The following is a 19806-nucleotide window of genomic DNA, read 5'->3' on the forward strand; positions in this document are numbered from 1 at the left end:
TTCCTTCCCATCTTGAGGCTCCACCATCAATATGAAGCCTTCCTTAAAGCCCATGAGGAAGAGAGAGGTCCTATTTGTACGCTGCAGCCTTCTCTGTAGTTTATATCAACCATCACAGGGGCCTGACCACACCCTACCCAGTCGGCACTAGTTTATGGGCTAGCCTTTTATATCTCCAGCCAAACTGTAAGCTATTCAGGACAGGCCCACCACTCCTACACTTGCCTCTAGATTCTCCCACCTAGTGACCTATGCCTTGCATAGAGTGACACTTACGCACAGTTTAGGGATACCTATATTCTAAATGCTTGTAGGTTCTGACTCCTTCCCCAGCCCCACTCCTCAGCCATGGCACCTCCCTGCACATTCAGCCAGTGTGCTTGCTGTGAAACCCTTTCCATCCAAATCCCACATCTGGAACCCTCTCCGCCCTCCAACTCCCAGGCCTCTCACATCACCCATATCTATTCTAGAACTCTACCCAGGCCTGTCCCAGGCCCATTACTCCCTCCCCTCCCTCATAGCTGTTCCCTGATGGTGGAGCAGCAAGTGTCTTAAAGTGAGTGGCTGTTGGGTACCTCCTAGGCTGAAGTGGGTTGATTATAAGAAAAAGAGCTGTGAATTCTCTTTTCTCCCTCTTCCCACACCCCATACTCCGCACTTGAATAACAGAAGCCAGGCTCCAGGTCCGAGGGTTGCAAACCCAAGTCCAGGTCCAGACAAACGTGAAGAAAAACCCAACCTGAATAGTGCCATAGTCCCACTGGGGAGGAGGGTGTTGCTAGGCAAAGCCAAGAGAAATGTGGGACTTAAGTCGCCCAACCTCTCAACCTTTCAGTTTCCTGCACTGTGAAGTGCGGGTGTGGAAGTTTCTTCCTCTTTCTGGCTGGAAGAGTGCGTTTCAAATAGGCTCTCCGCACGGTGCCTGGAGTCGTGCTTCCTGGTCCCTTAGGGGAGAATCGATGTCCCCCTGGGAAAGGCCAATTTGCGGACTACAGCCAGCCGGCCGGACTCCTAAAAGCTCTCAGACCTGGCCTGGGTAGGTCCCGGGGTCTTGAAGACAGCAAGCCTCCAGCGCTGGGCAGCCGGGCCGCCACAAGCCTCAGTCCCCGCCCCTCCGGTGCCGCGCCCATTGGCTGGGCTCCTTGTCGGCCCCGCCCAGCGATTTGTCCGACAGGCGCAGACGCATGCGCGGGAGCCAGCCGCCGCCGCCACCACCGCTTCAGCACCAGCGCCCGGACAGCGGTGCCGCCCACGGGCATGGATGCTGGTAGCGGCGGCAGCAGCCGCGGTCCGGCTCCCGGCCCGGGTCCGGAAGGGGATCATCGGCCCAAGGGGGAGCCCTTGGCCCCAGACGGCAGCTTCCCGGACAGGTAGGGCGGACCGCTCCGCAAACCCAGCTCGCAGACCTTCCCAACACCCCCGCCCCAGGTATCCCCGTAGCCGCCATATGTCTCCCTCATTCATTCCCCAGCCCCTCCCAGAGCCCCTTCCAGCGCCTCAGAGCAGCAGGCCCCCTGGCCACGCCCTCATTCAGCCGGGTCAATTTTCTCTCTCCCAGATACCCCCTACTGTAAGTTCCCATCGCTCTCACAGTCCCAATACCTGCCCCACCCACTGTTCCTACCTTACCTCTAGTGCCGGGGTCTCCTCCGACCCTCCAGCCTCATGAACCCCTCCCTCTAGGCCCTGCCCCCGCATCTTCTCAGTAAGCCCCAAGCCCGGGAAACCTTAGTCTGGGTTCCAGCATGGCAGTGTGCTCGAAGGTGCGTGTGTGGCATAGACGGGAGGATCCCCCAGGTGTGTGTCCTGGGGAGAGCAGACCCTCGCCGCCACGCCAGGAACTGTCTTTGTCCATCACCGTCAGTCTCCAGTCTGCCTCCATGGCCGGCTGCACACGTGTGGGCTTGAGTCCCCGCGTGTGGCGGCTACCAGCACTCACTCGCTGGAGGCGCAAGGGTGGGCAGGCTCTGAGGCTCAGGCTGCGGTTAGTACCATCCCTGAGGGAGTCCCAGGCTGGCAGGACAGGAGGAGCATCTTCTCACTGAGGGCCCAGATATCAGTGCCTCTCCTCCACCTTCCCCCACCATATGTGTGAGGGAACAGCCCATCCAGGTAACAATATGGCGCAATTTCTGTGCCCTGCCCGGTCTGCCACCCTCAGAATCCCTCCCCTGACATGACACTGCCTCCCTCCCTCTCTCTCTCTCTCCTGCCTGGACTGAAATAAGAGGCATTCTTTGGGGCCAAAAAGCAGAGATGGACGTATACTGCCCTAGTTAAAATGTATGTTCTGGACCTCAGAGCAAAGAGGAGGCCCCACAAGTAGAAAAAAATGTTTTCTTCCCTTTATTGTCAACACTCAGCCTGGATAGATTTAACCACCTGTCACTCTGAAAGGCACAGAGCTTTCTTCAAGGGAGTGAGACACAGGATGGATGTGTTCCCTGGACCAGGGGGCTGCCTGGGACTATTGCCTGACCAAAAAGCCAAGGATGGACAGGGCAGGGACACGACAGGGCAGGACGGGGGCCCGGGGCCAGAAGTCTCCCTAGAAGGGGCCAGAGAGTCATTTGCTGCCTTGGATATTTCATTAAGGATAAGCCTTGTCTGGTCTGATAACTTCCTCTGCATGTGAGGGTCATTCCTGGGCACAAGAACCACTGGCTCTTCTTCAGCAACTCCTTGGGACCTCTGGCCTCTCTCTGAATTTCCCCAGAGACCCTGGACACTAATCAGGCAGAGGGACACAGTTCAATTCAAGAAACAAAAATATATTCATTGCGAGCTAAGAAGTACTCTGGAGTTAGATACAGAGTGAATAAAACAGTGTGTGTGTTTAAGCACATCTATGGTCCTTTACTAATTCATTGACTACAGAGCAATTTGAAATAGTTCATTCTCTGTTTTTGAAATTACCTTTTTATTTTCCCAGTGGCATGACTGCTCCCTTATCCATCTTGGCCACTCTGCGGGATCACATGGAAGTCCATATGGCTCTGTGTCTGTGGGCCTGGGGGTGTCCTTAATGTGCATGTATTTACCTCTTATGAGTCTCCCAAGTGGGTGGCTCTGTGTGGGGGGCAGCCCTATCAGCCAGGCACTGCCTGCTTTCGCTTTGGCCTCTTGAGGAAGCCTGCGTCAACACTTTCCATCCCCCTGCCTGCCTGCCCCAGTCACTCGGGATACAAGCCTGCCTAGGAGGTGGCTCACTCTTGTCAGAGCCATGGAACTGAGGGGGTAATAATGAAAGCCACCTGGGGTGTTTAACTTGTGTTATTACTAGATCTCCTGAAAACTGAGGGCAGCAGAAGCTGGCAGAAGAAAGCTTTTATTCTCAGAAGAGTTTGGCTCTTCTCCTTGGGAGGGTTGAGACAAAGGCCCAGTTCATACAGGAATGTGAAGGGTTTTAAATTCTGCCACATTGACAATGATAAGCACTGTCAGGAAGGATGGGATTTGGGAGAAGCTGACTTTAGGTCCCTGGAGAGGGGTGAGAGGGGTTGAGAAGAAGGGGCTGGGGTCAGGGAGACCCCAGTAGAAGCAAACCAATGGTAGAGGCTGGAATCCCCCTTGAACAGAAGGCAGCTAAAGAAGGGTGCAGGCTTATGAACTTTGGTAGACTGGCTAGGAGGGAGTGCTCCCTCTCTCCTCCAACACCCCCATAGTGCTAGCTAACCTTAATAAAAAAAAAAATCCCCACACTCCAACTGGGGCAGGGGAAGCCTGGCTCTATGTACTCAGTGAGCACTCTAAGACCATGGGCAGCTCAAATAGACACCCTGGTTGCCCCACCCTCCTGACTCTTGGAATGCAGGTTTGCTCTAAGGAGGGAGACCAAGGGGGGCCTGGGTGGCTCATTCAGTGGAGCATGTGACTCTTGATCTCAGGGTTTTGAGTTTGAGCCCCACATTGGGTGTAAAGATTACTTTTTTTTTTAAAGATTTTATTTATTTGTTTGACAGAGAGATAGAGAGCACCAGTAGGCAGAAGGGCAGGCAGAGGGAGAGGGAGAAGCAGGCTCTCCATTGAGCAGGGAGCCCGATGTGGGGCTCGATCCTAGGACCCTGGGATCATAACCCGAGCTGAAGGCAGTCACTTAACCAACTGAGCCACCCAGGTGCCCCAGTAAAGATTACTTTAAAAAAATAAAACCTTGCGGTGCTTGGGTGCCTCAGTTAGTTAAGAGTGTGACTCTTGATCTCAGCCCAAGTCTTTTTTTTTTTTTTTTAAGATTTTATTTATTTCACAGAGAGACACCCAGTGAGAGAGGGAACACAAGCAGGAGAGGGAGAAGCAGGCTTTCAGCCACGCAGGGAGCCCATGTGAGGCTCGATCCCAGGACCCTGGGATCATGACCTGAGCAGAAGGCAGACACTTAACAACTGAGCCACCCAGGTGCCTCTCAGCTCAGGTCTTGATCTTAGGGTTGAGTTCAAGGCCCATGTTGGACTCCACAGTGGGCATGGAGCCTACTTTAAAAAAAAAAGAAAAAGAAAAGATAAAAAAATTAAATCTTGGAGCACCTGTGTGACTCGGTTAAGCATCCAACTCTTGATTTTGGATCAGGTCATGATCTCAGGGTTATGAGATCAAGCCCTGCATGGGGCTCAGCCCTGGGTGTGGAGCCTGCTTAAGATTCCCTCTCTCCCTCTTTCTCTGCCCTTCTCTCCGCACCCATGTGCTCTTTCTCTCTCTCTCAAAAAAATAATAAATAAAGGGGAGACCATGATTAATGGGTCATTTTCATGCCTTCAGGATAACCCAGACCAAGAGCGGTGCCCAGCATGTGATAGGTGCTCAAAAGAAACCTGCAGGGGGCATCTAGGTGGCTCAGTTGGTTAGGCATCTACCTTTGGCTCAGGTCATGATCCCAGGGTCCTGGGATCGAGTCCTGCATCAGGCTCCCTGCTCGAGGGGAGTCTGCTTCTCCCTCTGCCTGCCTCTCTCTCTCTCTCACTGTGTCAAATAAATAAATTAAATATATATATTTTTAAAAAGACCTGCAGGGGCGCCTGGGTGGCTAAGTGGGTTAAGCCTCTGCCTTTGGCTTGGGTCATGATCCCAGGGTCCTGGGATCAAGCCCCATATCAGGCTCTCTGCTCAGCAGGGAGACTGCTTCCTCCTCTCTCTCTGCCTGCCTCTCTGCCCACTTGTGATCTCTGTCAAATTAAAAAAAAAAAAAAAAACTTAAAAAAAAAAAAAGCCTGCAGAATAAAAACCTTAAAGAAGAAAATGTCCACACTTATGTACCTTCCCTTTGGCCCACAGAGATGGGCCAATAAGGTCTTTTATCTGCCAGGACCTTGGTTGCTATATCTACTTTATGGGTCATCTGAGGGCTTGCTTTAGAACAACTTTGTCAAACTCCTCTTTTTCTAAACAATGAGTTAGTTAAAAAAAAAAAAAAGTATCAGTGATTTAAACCATGAGATTAAATGCTGATGCAGCTTTTAAGTAACAAAAAGGCAAGTATGTGTAATTATATATGTAGTGAGAGTCTCAAGGTGTGAGGAGTTCTAAAATGGAGCTATATTATCTGAGGTGCCTATACTTCTTAAGCTGCATGTTCCCCACAGCCCTGGTGCAAATGAGGGCGGGGGGACAAATGTGTCTTCCCTATGCCAGGCTCCGACAGGGAGCTCATGTATGTTACACCTTAATTCCTATACCAACCCCGAGAGGGGGTGTTACCATCATACTCTCGCTCAAGACAAGGATGCCAGCACCCCAAGAATTGTGTGTCTTTCCCAAGGCCTCAGAGCTAAAGGATGGTAGAGCCAGCAGCCCACCTCCAGTGCTCCCGCATTTTCCCTTGGCATGAAGGTTGTGCTTTCCCAGACCGCTATGCCAGCCAGCCATGCTTCCAGGAGGAGCAGGAAGAGCTTGCCTCTTCTTCCCAGTTCCTCTACTTAGTTTCCAGGCAGAACCCGGCCTCCCTGGGCAATGTCTGCTCGCCGCCAGGACAGGGACTCTGGCCTCCAGCCCCTTTGGGAGTGCAGCAGGCAGGTCTGAAAGCCACAGGTGGGTCAGCGTAAACCACACAGCTACACAATTTCTGGCAGGCCAGGTGGGTCCGGTGAATGTGGGGAGGAGACAGGGCTCTGCCAGGGTTTCCTAGTCCAGAACCTCTCTGGGAGCACCCCATAGCCCTCAGGGACTCTGTTCTGCAGCCATCTACTCCTGTCCCAGGTCTGGCAGTCCTGCCGCTGGGGGGGACTCCGCCTCCCCGTGCACCCAGGGAGTGGGGCTGGGTCCATGCCCTGAATACTGTCCTTGTGAGTAATTCTGAAAGAAGAATCTATTGCTGACTCCTCCTTGGCAAGTTCTTTGGGGGTCCCAACTCCCTCTCCCAGCTGTACACACTCTTGCAAAGCAAACCTCTTTCCTGTGGCCCAAGGGTGGAGGAAGGGCAGCACTCACAGCTGGCATACCTTCTGCGACTACCCCCACCCCCCCACCCCCGTCAAAGTTGGGCCTTCCTTTTCAGTGCTCTGTGACTTGGACTCTGGTCAACATCTCCCACCCACTATGAGTGCCTGGAAGACAAGGATGGACCTTATTCATCCCAGCATCACCATTAGCAGCCCGTCTAGGGCTCAGTATTCACTCAACAAACATTCCCCGGGCCCCTTCCGAGTGCAAGAGATGAACAAAGGTATGAGACCCTGCTCTCCCAGAGCTCACATTCCATCGGAGAGGCAGGCTCGAAACAGGACACTGGATAATGTCTGGTTGTGGCAAATGCTGCAAAGAAATATAAAGCAGGTGGGGGGATTGAGAGCTGGCAGGTGGTTAGTTGGTCGGGGAAGGCTTCTCTAAGAAGGTGATAGTTGTACTGAGACTAAAGGGAGGCTCTGAGCCATCCAGTTATCTTGTGGAGGAGACCCCAAGCTGAGGGAGGAGGAAGTTCAAAGGCTCTAAGGTGAGAACAAGATTGCAGTAGGTGCTCAATAAATGCCTGCCAAGAGAATGAACAGGTGGCTGCAGCAGAAAGAGTGCAGAACTGGGGCGCCTGGGTGACTCGGTCATTTAAGCACCTGTCTTGGGCTCAGGTCATGATCCTGAGGTCCTGGGATCAAGCCCCACATCGAGCTCTCTGCTCAGCAGGGATCCTGCTTCCCCTGCTCTCTCTGCCTGCCTTTCTGCCTGCTTGTGATCTGTCTGTCAAATAAAGTCTTAAAAAAGAAAAAAAAAAGGAAGGGAGGGAGGAAAGGAAGGAAGGTAGGAAGGAAGGACTGGTGCAGGACAGCAAGTCAGAATGGGTTTAAGGCCCAGCTCTTGTCTCACTGAACCTATTTTCAAATATAGAACAAGGAAAGTATCTCCCCTGTAGGATTTTGTGAGTACACAAGATCATACATGTAAAAGCACAGTGTCTGGCATGTAGCAGGCTGCCAATAATGTTTTTTTTTTTAAGATTTTATTTATTTATTTGACAGAGAGAGAGAGGTCACAAGCAGGCAGAGAGGCAGGCAGAGAGAGGGGGGAAAGCAGGTTCCCCACTGAGCAGAGAGCCCGATGCAGGGCTTGATCCCAGGACCCTGGGACCATGATCCGAGCCAAAGGCAGAGGCTTTAACCCACTGAGCCACCAAGACGCCCTGCCAATAATGTTTTTTGAGTGCATGGACAGGTGAGTGACTGAGACAACAGACTCAAGAGATAGGTTAGGGGTGTATGGATGGAGGCTGTGCCCCCCTCCCCTCTCCCCCAGGACTAATAAGAACAACCCCAAGCCCTGTCTCCTTGTCTCAGGGCATGGGGTGGCCCAACAGCACCCCCCACCCTCATCACCCTTGTCTCTTCTCTCCCCAGGTCCCAGAGCAAGGCTGTGGCCCCTGAGGCAAGCCCAGAGAAGAGCTGCTCCCTCCACAGTGGCCCCCTGGAGGATCCTTCCAGTTCTTCAGGACCCCCACCAACAACTTCCACCCTCCAGCCTGTGGGCCCGTCCAGCCCCTTGGCCCCTGAACACTTCACCTACACCCGGGCACCGCAGGAATACCGGGGAGACAATTCCCTGCCAGGGCTTGGGGACCGAGCAGCTCTATGCTCCCATGGCTCTAGCCTCAGCCCTTCACCAGCCCCCTCACAGCGAGATGGGGCCTGGAAGCCGCCATCTGTGCAACACCATGTGGTCAGTGTCAGGTAAGGAGGGATCCAGCAGCCTGCAAGCTTCCACTGGAAGATGGGGCAGGGCTTAAAAGTGGGGTGAGCCCCCCGGGCTCTGGACTCCTTTATTAAGAGGCAGCCCAGGATATCCCTTGCCTCTGAGGGAGGAGGCAGCCTGGATGGAGGAGGAAGGAAGGGTTGGAGCTTGAGAGTAGAACAGCCTAAAAGGATTAATACCATCTTGCTCTGTCCCCACACCCTACCTCCCACCCTGCAGGGGGGCTCTGACAAGCAAGTGTCTTTTCTTCTCTTCCACAGGCAGGAACGGACCTTCCGGATGCCAAAGAGGTAGGCCCCTGGGCCTCTGGCCCCCTAGGGGTGACTAGGTGGGCACCGAGTCTGGCCCTGCCACCCCTTCCTGGTGACTCCTAAGCTCACCACACCCAACACCAGTTCCAGTGGCTTCTCTTCCTCTTTCCCAGCTATTCCCAGCTGATTGCTGAGTGGCCAGTGGCTGTGCTGCTGCTGTGTCTGGCTGTCATCCTTGTCTGCACCCTGGCTGGACTGCTGGGGGACCAGCTGCCCGACTTCTCCAAGCCCTTGCTGGTAAGAGGCTAAAGGGAGGGACAGGGACTCCCAGGCCTAGCCACCTCAGCTCAGTCTGGGGCAGAAAGTTGGAGCGACCCAGCTGGGGGGTGGGATGGCAGTGGACTCGACCCCCAGAGTGAGTTGGGGAGATGGTAAAGAGGGGATACTCTCATCCAATAATCCAGAAAGCCAGGCTGGCCTTCCCTGCTCCAGGGACCCAAAGGGGCAGAGCCAAAAAGGGCCAGATGGGGCACTGCTCCTTTTGCCCACCTAATCTTCTCTGTCCCTCCCCGTGCAGGGCTTTGAGCCTCGAGACACAGACATCGGCCGCAAGCTGGTAGTGTGGAGAGCACTGCAAACCCTCACGGGCCCCAGGAAGCTGCTTTCTCTTTCCCCAGACCATGAGCAGAACAGGTACTGGGTTTCCATCTTTCCACTGTTAAAGGGAAAGGGGGAATGAGAGAGGACCTCCCAAAATCCAGGTCAGAGGGACTTGCTGGGGTCCACTGGGAAGGGGTGTCTGGCCTCCTCTGAGTCCCTACCCCTTGATGGTGCCTGGCATAGGTTTTTCTCTCTACCTTAGTTCCAACGCCCATACCACTCTGAGCCCCACACCCTGGAGCAGTACCCAGGAGGGCTTAGTCCGGCCTCGAAGGATGGTGGAGCCCCTAGAGGACAGAGGACAGAACTTCTTCTGTGGCCCGCCTGGTAAGCAGCAACCTGGCCAGTTCCTGCCTTTAATGGTGGCCCCCATTGTACCGACTAGAACTAGAGGGCCCAGGAGAACAAATTTGGGCAGTCAGAAAAGGAAGGAGGCCAGCTGGCCACGTTCAAGTCATGGAAGTTGGGTTACAGTCGGGAGGCTGAGCTAGGCCTCAGCTGCTCCAGCCACACGAAGTCAGGCTGGGCAGGGCTGGCGGGGCACAGGATGGGGCAGCCAGGCACAGGTTTCAGACTCCTGAGAATCTGAGCCTCATCTGGCCCTGGGTAAGTGTCTTCCCTCCAGCAGGCCCAGGACCTGATGCCAAAGAGCTGAATTCTGGGGTGTGTTGGGGGGTGTGTTGCAGAGAAGAGCTATGCACAGCTGGTGTTCATGTCCACCTCAGCAGGCAGCCTGTGGAACCTGCATGCCATCCATTCCATGTGCCGCATGGAACAGGACCAGGTGAGCTCGCTGGGGAGGTGCTGTGGGTGGGAGGTGAGGCAGGGGGAGAGAAGGGACTCTTCTTGGCCTAATCCCAAGGAAATACAGCTGAGTCAGAACTGCTAGGGTGGACTGGGGAAGAGTATTCCCTGCTCAGAAAAGTCTTCCAGTCCCTGTTGAAAGGCTCCAGGTTCAGGTGGGGAAAGAAGAGTCAGCTGTTCTTAGAGAAGCCAAGACACAGAGACTGGCAGAGCCTGGGGATTTTCAAAAGGTCCTGAAAAGGGGCGCCTGGGTGGCTCAGTGGGTTAAAGCCTCTGCCTTCAGCTCAGGATCGAGCCCCACATGGGGCTCTCTGCTCAGCGGGGAGCCTGCTTCCTCCTCTCTCTATGCCTGCCTCTTTGCCTACTTGTGATCTCTCTCTGTCCAATAAATAAATAAAATCTTAAAAAAAAAAAAAAAAAAAAAAAGGTCCTGAAAAGGAGCCTCAGGGGCTGTTGAGGAGGCCCCAGCCCAAGGCCTCCTCCTGATCAATCCAAGCAGTGCCAATCCGGTTCCCCTAATCCGAGAGCCAGATACCACCATAACATCTGAAGAAAGGTTTGTTGCCAAATAGTGTAAACACCATTGAGTAGCCCAGGGCATCCACACAAGTGCATCTGACATACCAAAAGACACTGGTTAGGAACACGTGCCCTGGAGTCAGATTCCTGAATTCAAATCCAGTTCTCTCTCTCTCTCTCTCTCTTTTTTTTTAAATAAGAATTTATTTATTTTTTATCTGAGAGAGAGAGCTGGGGGAGGAGCAGATGGAGAGGGACAAGCAAGCTCCACCCTGAGCGTAAAGCCCCACATGGAACTGCATCCCAGGACCCCGAGATCACAACCTGAGGTGAAATCAAGAGTTGGACACTCAGCCAAATGAGCCACCCAGGTGCCCCAAGGCCAGTTCTAATACCCCCCTAGCTGTGTGATTGCAGGCACATTTCTAAACCTCTCAGTGCCTCGGGCTTTGGATGTAGAAAATGGGGCAAATAATGTTACTTTTCTCATAAGGATGTTGTGACAACTGAACAAGACAGATTTGCCTGGCAAGTTGTAGAATAATGACTGGGAATAGAAATCTCTCAGTAAATGTTGCTGTTGTCACCATGATCTCAGGCCCAAGGCCATATAGCCAGTCGGTAGCAAAACAGGGCCTCTGATCCCCAGGCCAGTGCCCTCCAGAGCTACACCAGCTGTCATGATGTGTTGTGTTAATAGCAGGTGGGAGACAAAAGGAGGCATGAGGTCTGAAAAAGAAATAGCTCTGTCACTAAGACGGTTTAAGCAGCCCAATGGACAGAGGTAGGAGGCTACGTTTGGCACTGACCCTGACCCTAGAATGTTCTGGTCCCTACTTTTCCCACTGTTTGCTTCCAATTCCCTGGACCCTTAACCCATCTGTGGCTGACATTGTCACTTCCACTCCTGGTTTAGGCAGGGCAGAATTGGGGTGTGTGACCTGCAGGGGCCCTTAGGGCAGGACCTCTCGGAAGGAGGCCTTGGACAGCATTCCTGAGGCTCCCCTTTGGTGGGTAGTCAAGATGTAGCCAGGAACTGAACACAGCTCTGAGATGAGCCTTGTCTGCTGGGCTGTCAGGATACCTCTCTGCCTCGGCCCTCTAGCCTGGTAGGAAGTGAGGTGTCCCTGGACAGGGGCCGGGGAACCTGGGCCCCTGGCTTGACCCTGAGCTCTCTCCTGCCCTGTGTGCTGTACAGATCCGCTCCCATAGCCACTTTGGGGCTCTGTGCCAGCGTACGGAAGCCAACAAGTGCTGCCCCAGCTGGTCCCTGGGCAACTATGTGGCTCTGCTCTCCAACCGCTCCTCCTGCCTGGACACTACTCAAGCCGATGCGGCCCGAACACTGGCCCTTCTGCGGGCCTGTGCCATCTACTACCACCGCGGCGCCCTGGTGCCCTCTTGTTTGGGCCCTGGACAGGACAAGCCAGCACACTGCACCCAGGTGCCCACCAAGTGCTCCCGGAGCAGCGCTGTCTACCAACTCCTCCATTTCCTACTGGACAGGGACTTTCTGAGTCCCCAGACTGCCGACTACCAGGTGCCCTCCCTCAAGTACAGCCTGCTCTTCCTGCCCACTCCCAAGGGGGCCTCCATGATGGGCATCTACCTGGACCGCCTGGCAGTGCCCTGGGGGCTCTCTGACAACTACACGTCCATCACCGGCATGGACCTGGGCCTCAAGCAGGAGCTGCTGAGACACTATCTGGCCCAGGACACGGTGTACCCCTTGCTGGCCCTGGTTGCCATCTTCCTCAGCATCGCCCTCTACCTGCGTTCCCTCTTCCTCACGCTCCTGGTACTGCTGGGGGTGCTGGGCTCCCTGCTGGTCGCCTTCTTTCTCTACCGGGTGGCATTCCGCATGGCCTACTTCCCCTTCGTCAATCTGGCTGCCTTCGTCCTTCTCAGCAGCGTCTGCGCCAACCACACACTCATATTCTTCGACCTGTGGCGCCTCAGCAAGAGCCAGCTGCCCTCGGGGGGGCTGGCGCAGCGCGTGGGCCGCACCATGCACCACTTCGGCTACCTGCTGCTGGTCTCGGGCCTGACCACAGCCGCGGCCTTCTACGCCAGCTACCTGAGCCGCCTGCCGGCCGTGCGCTGCTTCGCCCTCTACCTGGGCACGGCCGTGCTGGCCCACCTGGCCCTCACGCTGGCCTGGCTGCCCGCCTCCGCCGTGCTCCATGAGCGCTACCTGGCGCGCGCCTGTGCGTCCCGGGTGCAGGGCCCGAGGGCCGGCAGCGCGCCCCGGCGACTGGCCCTGGCGCTGCACAGAAGGCTCCGCGGTCTCCGGAGGGCGGCGGCCGGCACCTCGCGCCTGCTCTTCCAGCGCCTCCTGCCCTGTGGGGTCATCAAGTTCCGCTACATCTGGATCTGCTGGTTCGCTGCGCTGGCGGCAGGGGGCGCCTACATCGCCGGCGTCAGCCCCCGCCTGCGGCTGCCCACGCTGCCGCCGCCCCGCGGCCAGGTCTTCCGGCCCAGCCACCCCTTTGAGCGCTTCGACGCCGAGTACCGCCAGCAGTTCCTGTTTGAGCGGCTTCCTCAGAGCGAGGGCGGCCATTTGCCCGTGGTGCTGGTGTGGGGCGTCCTGCCCGTGGACACTGGCGACCCGCTTGACCCTCGCAGCAACAGCTCACTGGTGAGTGACCCCGCCTTCTCGGCCAGCGGCCCGGAAGCCCAGCGCTGGCTGCTGGACCTCTGCCACGGAGCTCGGAATCAGAGCTTCTTTGGAGCCCAGCCCGAGGGCTGGCCCACGCTCTGCTTCGTGGAAGCCCTCCAGCGCTGGGTGGAGAGCCCCGCTTGTGCCCGCCTGGGGCCGGGCCTCTGCTGTGGCCACTCTGCCTTCCCTTGGGCACCCCAGCTTTTCCTTCACTGCCTCAAGATGATGGCTCTGGAGCAAGGCCCCAACGGCACCCGGGACCTGGGGCCACGCTTCAATGCCCATGGCAGCCTGGCTGCCCTGGTCCTGCAGTTCCAGACTAACGTCCAGTATAGTCCGGACTACGGCCAGGCCCACCGCTTCTACACTGAGGTTAGCCACTGGCTGGCGGCCGAGCTGGGCCGCGCACCCCCCGGCCTCCACCGGGGCTGGTTTACCAGCCATCTGGAGCTCTACAGCCTGCAGCACAGCCTGAACACAGAACCAGCTGTGGTGCTGGGCCTCGCGCTGGCACTGGCCTTTGCCACACTGCTGCTGGGCACCTGGAACGTTCCACTGAGCCTGTTCTCCGTGGCAGCCGTGGCGGGCACCGTGCTGCTGACTGTGGGGCTACTGGTTCTGCTCGAATGGCAGCTCAACACTGCCGAAGCTCTCTTTCTCTCCGCCTCTGTGGGCCTCTCGGTGGACTTCACAGTCAACTACTGTATCTCCTATCACCTGTGCCCGCACCCTGACCGCCTGAGCCGAGTGGCCTTCTCCCTGCGTCAGACCAGCTGTGCCACGGCAGTGGGGGCCGCGGCCCTGTTTGCGGCCGGGGTGCTCATGCTACCCGCAACCGTGCTGCTCTATCGCAAGCTGGGCATTGTCCTGATGATGGTCAAGTGTGTCAGCTGTGGCTTCGCCAGCTTCTTCTTCCAATCTCTGTGCTGCTTCTTTGGGCCAGAGAAGAACTGTGGGCAGATCCTCTGGCCTTGTGCCCACCTGCCTTGGGACACTGGAACCGGAGAGCCAAGTGGGGATAAGGCAGGCCGCCCACGGGCAGGGCCAGCAGGAGGGGCGCCCGGATCATGCTCGGAACAGTACGAGCTCCAGCCCCTGGCACGGCGCCGGAGCCCCAGCTTTGACACAAGCACAGCCACGAGCAAACTGTCCCACCGGCCCTCTGTGCTCTCAGAGGATCTCCAGCTGCATGATGGCCCCTGCTGCTCCCGTCCCCCACCGGCCCCTGCCTCCCCGAGGGAGCTGTTCCTGGACCACCAGTCCGTCTTCAGCCAGTGCCCAGCCCTGCAAACATCCTCCCCTTATAAGCAGGCGGGCGCCAGCCCCAAGACCCAAGGCAGGCGGGACTCCCCAGGCCAGAAGGCTGAGCCTGCGAGGGCCTCACCAAAAGTCCCTGCCCACTCTCCCAAGGCCAAGTCTGTGGAACCTCCTGATTGCCTCTGCTCTTCAGCCAGCACCCTAGAGGGCCTCAGCGTCTCTGATGAGACCTGTCTGAGCACCTCGGAGCCCAGTGCCCGAGTTCCAGATTCTGTTGGTGCCTCCCCAGACGACCTGGATGAAACAGAGCCAACTGTACCCGAGCGGGGCCAGCTGAACGAAAAGCGGGACACCCTGTGGCTGGCGCTGAGGGAGGCCGTGTACGATCCTTCCATTCCTGCCTCCCACCAGAGCAGCTCATCCTGGAAGGGCCATGGGGCCCCGGGGGATGGCAGCCCTGTGGTGCTGCCCAACAGCCAGCCAGATCTGCCAGACGTTTGGCTCCGCAGGCCCAGCACCCACACTTCAGGCTACAGTAGCTGAGGGAGGCCTGGACTAGGGTGCAGAGCCTGTTGGAGGCGACAAGGTGGCCCCGGACTGAAGCTTGATGGTGTCTCCCCACCTCAGCATGGAGAGGTTTCACCATCCAACTGTGGAGTTTAAACCCTGCCCCATGTGGGTCAGCCTCGGTCCAGGCTGCTGCTTACTCCCCACATCTGGAAGATTCAGTGGGGTGGATCTTGGGAAAGAAAGGTCACAGGCTCATGTCTTGTGACTTGCTGATCTCTCGTCTGCCCCCCCCCCAACCTAATGCCAACCAGGACCTCTAGAAGGGGGAAGGCCAGATTTGTGGCTCCAGGTATCAGGGGGAGGCCGACCTGGCCTCCAAGCCAAGCGGGTGTGAGGGACCCAGTTCCTGGGACCCTGCAGGGCACCTCACCAACCAGAAGAGCCCTGGGGAACCCCAACAGCCCCCGGGACCTCACACCTTTCAGGGGCTCTTTATCAGGACACTCCCTTCTCTTCAGGGAGCTTCTCTGGGCCAGAATTAGGCTGAGGCCTCTTTCCTGAATGGCCTTAACCTCCTCACACTCCCTAGGCTGACCAGGAATTCGTCAAGGCCGGGTAGAGATGGCTGCTGGCAATGAAGCAGGGGGAGGAAGGCCAGCCAGCCTGAGTGTCGTTCAGTTGCAGAAACAGTCCCTTGTGGGGAGCAGGAAGTGTGTGCTCCCCTGGAAACAAACAAGAACCCTTTATATCCTGTATCTTTTCCTTTACACAATACTTAACTTGCATACCCACGTCTCCTTGGAATCTCACCATTTCACTACGGGGTAGCCTGCAATTAGCCAGATCCTCCCCCCCTCCATCCCCGGTTTATAGGTAAAGTCACTGAGAATAAGTAAGGTTAAGTGATTGACTCACAGTCTTAGAGCTCATAAGTGTGGGAGCAGGCTTCCTGCCTTGATCCACTGCTAGAATTCCCACTGTCCTGGTTACCTGCCCCAGGGCATTGGACTGTAGTTAACCTGATGGTTCACCTTGCAGGTGTTTCTGAGAATACCCCATCCCGCCCCTCTTCAGACCTCTGTCTCCAGACAGCGCTGTACTCTGAGCAAGCTGCGCTTTGTTCTACATCTGCCCCGTGCTTCCCTCCAGATCCACTGAGAACCTCCAGGCTCTGGGGCATCCTGGCAGAGCTGATTCCCCTGTTCCAGGGCATGCTTCTTCCATGGCCGCAGCGTGTGGAGAGGCAGAGGGTAGTAGAGGTTGAACAGAATTCAGCTAAGGCAGGAACTCAGGACGGTCCCTTTGGGGAGAGTGCGAGTCTAAAACTCTACCCCCAGTCAGGGAAACCCCAGCTTCCTACAGGCAAGTCTGTCTGGGGGCACTCAGGAGACCAAAAGGTGACTCCCTGTTCCCCAAAGCAAAGAGTCGCTCTGCAAAGTTTTATGCCATGTGAGAGCTCCTGGCCCTTGAAGCAAAGTTACTCGAACACCTACTCTCATGTGGAACCACGAGGAGACAGAGGCCTGGAAGGGAAATTGAGCACCTGCCCTCGAGGGGCTCACATGTTAGCTCTTCCCTCAGGCATGGATGGGTCACTGGTGGCACCTTGCAGTGTGGGCTGAGGGCCATGTGCCTGTCACCATTCATATTGCTAGAGGTCAGGTACCCAGGACCGGTAACCAGGATGGCTTCCCTGAAGGGAGACAACTTGAGCTGGGCTTTGGAAGTCCAAGTGTCTCAGACTGGAAGGGACCTTAATGATCATTTATTCCAGCAGTTTTCAAACTTTGTAGCCTCAGGATCCTTTCTTCAAAGAATCCTTGTGTGGAAACACAGTTACAAAACAGATAAGAAGCAGCAACTCCGGGGGTGGTGCTGGGTGGGTGTGTACAGAGTCAGCTCAGCCTCCCTTTCTCCTGGGCTTCTTGGGGGCCCTGGGGAACCCCACAAGCTCCCTGTAGCTCTAACAGAATGTGGTGTGAAAACCACCAAGCCAGGTCATTTTACAGATGAGTAACACAGAGAGGAAGGGATTCTTCTAGGGCCAGACAGTCTGTGACCCAGCTAGAGGCAACTCAAGAGGTGTTTCTGTTTTGTTTTGTTTTGTTTTTTCCTGTATTCTTGAAACCTACCTCCCACCATAAGAAGCCCATGAGAAGTGGAGCAGAAATCCAAATGACACACAGGAGTTCTAGAAGCGCGAGAAGACCATGGGTGGGAATGACAGGCTACGTCAGCTCCTCTGCAAGCTGAGAAAATCAAACCCATTTGACCCCTGACCACCAGGAAGAGGAGGCAAGAATGAGGACCTAACTTGCACCTATTCTCTGGGAGGTCTGTGGAACCACTCTGTCTTCATGTCCAATTGGAATTCCCTGTCTGTGGCCTGAGGCTACTCATCAAGGTCTTGGTTTCTCTGCACTGTGGACCGTGTCCTTCTGTATCACACACTAATGCTTTGAGAGCCCTGGTCTCATCTGGGACAATCAGCCAGAGAGAGGACAAAGTGAGCCCTTCCTTCTGAGCGTGAGCAGAAGTCTGGCCTTGACTCAAAAAAGAGACCAGTGTCTTAATTGTTTTTTCCAAGCACCTCGCCAAGGCTCTTCTGCTTTGTATTGTGGGGGTGGGCAGCAGGGACCTAGACCAAAAGGACCTGCTCTTCCACATCCTTTTTGTCTTGCAAAGGGAGACATGGTATCTGGGACTGGAGCTTTGAAATTTTGCCAGAACACAACCACTGAAATGTCAGAGAGAATACAGAGGGGTGGGTAGGGTGGGCATCAGGGATGTGGGCACAGCTGAGGATCCTACTCAGAGATTTCTGGGTCCCATTCTTGCAGGCCACAGCCACAAAACCCAGCAGGAAGGCTGATCAACCAGAGTAGCTGAGGTACAGACTGGATTTGGTCTTTATACCACTGGGCCCCAAAGACTGGAAGACCCCAGCGGTAATCTAAAACACCACCTCACTCCCAGAGTGGCCCATACCAACAGCAGGCAACCCACATTAATGGATAATCTAGCCTGCCTCTCCAGCCCCAACTCTGAAAAGCAGGATTTAAAGTATTGTCAATTTCCTGTAAGTTTCAGCAGACCTATTTGCTTCATTACATTATCAGTGGTTACAAGGAGTATATGGCTCAGAAGCATGCTGAGGCAGGGGAAAACCAGCTAAAGCATTCATGTTTGCTCTGTGAAATTCGAGAAATGGTTTCTTAACACTGAGACACTTTAAAATAGAACTACGTTGACACCCATTTGGGACTTAAGGTCCTTTCTCCTATTTGTGCCACAGATCCTTGAACTTCCACTCAGAGTATGAGTACCTGTGCTGTATGTTTTTAAAATGTAACTTGGTTTACTTTGTCACTATGGGAAAACCCATCCTTCCATGGCTGTGGTGCTTTGTTGACAATGATAGAGATTGGTTTGACTAGCAGACTCTTAGATTGGCACATGGCATAAGTGATACCATGATACTAAGGCAATATCCCAGCCTAAGCCCGATTCTAAAAGAGACATCTTGTAAGAGATTTATAAGCCAAACTTCCTCAGCCCCATCTAAATCATTCCATTCTTATCCCATTGCATGACAGGACAGAGAAGCAGGTGAGAGGTATCAGGAAAGAAGATGCATTGGTTTACAACCTTCACACATTTATCTGGAGAGTTTCTGCTCTTTTCTTCCATGGTGGCCTTTGATAATACATATGGGCAGTGACAGCGCTCTGACACCCCATCCCATCCATCAGGACTCCATTTGCTTGGGGATAGAAAAAACAGGCATTCCTCACCCTTTCCACACACACCCTTGATCCCAGGGACAACTATAACTCAAGGTCAGGAGGTGTTTATGCGTAAGAGAAGAAAGTGTAACTCAGTTCGACGGGAAGAATACAAAGGAAAGCCACTCTGTGCTACGTAAATGGTTGTCCAAAGCCACTCTGTGTTGAAAAGCCCTGGAAGGACCTTGATAAAGTTATAATCATTATCAGGCTTCTGTGTGATTATTCAGTTCTGTGCCTTCTTCATTTAAGAATTCAAATTCAAGAGTGAAAGGTTGATACAGAGAGCATATTAACCACATTTGTTTGAACTGAAAAACAGTAGCAGACTTTTATGATAGAAAGTCAGTCTGGGTGCATCTGGGTGGTTCAGTTGGTTGAGGGTCCAACTCTCGATTTCTGCTGGGGTCATGATCTCGGGGTCATGGGGTCAGCCCGCATAGGGCTCCATGGCCTGTGGGGAGTCTGCTTAAGATTCTATCTCTCTTGAGGCACCTGGGTGGCTTAGTCAGTTAAACATCTGCCTTCTGCTCAGGTCATAATCCCAGGGCCCTGGGATCAAATCCCACTTCCGGTCCCAGCTCAACAGGAAGACTGCTTCTCCCTCTGCCTCAGCTGCTCTCCCTGTTTCTGCTCTCTCTGTCAAATAAATAAAATCCTTTAAAAAAGATTCCCAGGGGCGCCTGGGTGGCTCAGTGGGTTAAGCCTCTGCCTTTGGCTCTGGTCATGGTCTCAGGGTGCTGGGACCAAACCCCACATCGGGCTTTCTGCTTAGCAGGGAGCCTGCTTATTTTATTAAGTTATTTTATTTAGTTAAGTTATTTTATTAAAAAAATCTTTGGGGCACCTGGGTGGCTCAGTGGGTTAGGCCTCTGCCTTCAGCTCAGGTCCTGATCTTAGGGTCCTGGATCCTGGGATCGAGTCCTGCATCAGGCTCTCTGCTCGGTGGGGAGCCTGCTTCCCCCTCTTTCTCTCTGTCTGCTGCTCTGCCTACTTGTGATCTCTCTCTCTGTCAAATACATAAATAAAATCTTAAAAAAAAATAAAATAATAAAAAATTAAATCTTAAAAAAAAAAAAGATTCTCTCTCCCTCTCCCTCTGCCTCTTCTCCCCCCAATCTCTCTCTAAAATAAATCTTTATTTTTTTTAAGATTTTATTTATTTATTTGACAGAGAGAGATCACAAGTAGG

At 54.6% G+C, this 19806-nt stretch overlaps 1 protein-coding gene across 1 annotated transcript; it reads left to right on the forward strand.

The window, feature by feature from the left end:
• Nucleotides 1–1260: 1260 nt before the first annotated feature.
• On the forward strand, nucleotides 1261–18820 carry LOC111140641 (dispatched RND transporter family member 2). The gene is made up of 8 exons (XM_022492836.1): nucleotides 1261–1373; nucleotides 7818–8147; nucleotides 8430–8459; nucleotides 8594–8717; nucleotides 8998–9113; nucleotides 9283–9407; nucleotides 9767–9864; nucleotides 11602–18820. The coding sequence occupies exons 1-8, from the start codon at nucleotides 1261–1263 to the stop codon at nucleotides 14860–14862; spliced, it is 4197 nt and encodes a 1398-aa protein (XP_022348544.1). The 3' UTR covers nucleotides 14863–18820.
• Nucleotides 18821–19806: the final 986 nt, after the last annotated feature.

Source organism: Enhydra lutris, unplaced genomic scaffold (genome assembly GCF_002288905.1).
Source record: "Enhydra lutris kenyoni isolate GAN:26980312 unplaced genomic scaffold, ASM228890v2 scaffoldscaffold4, whole genome shotgun sequence".
NCBI lineage: Eukaryota > Metazoa > Chordata > Mammalia > Carnivora > Mustelidae > Enhydra > Enhydra lutris.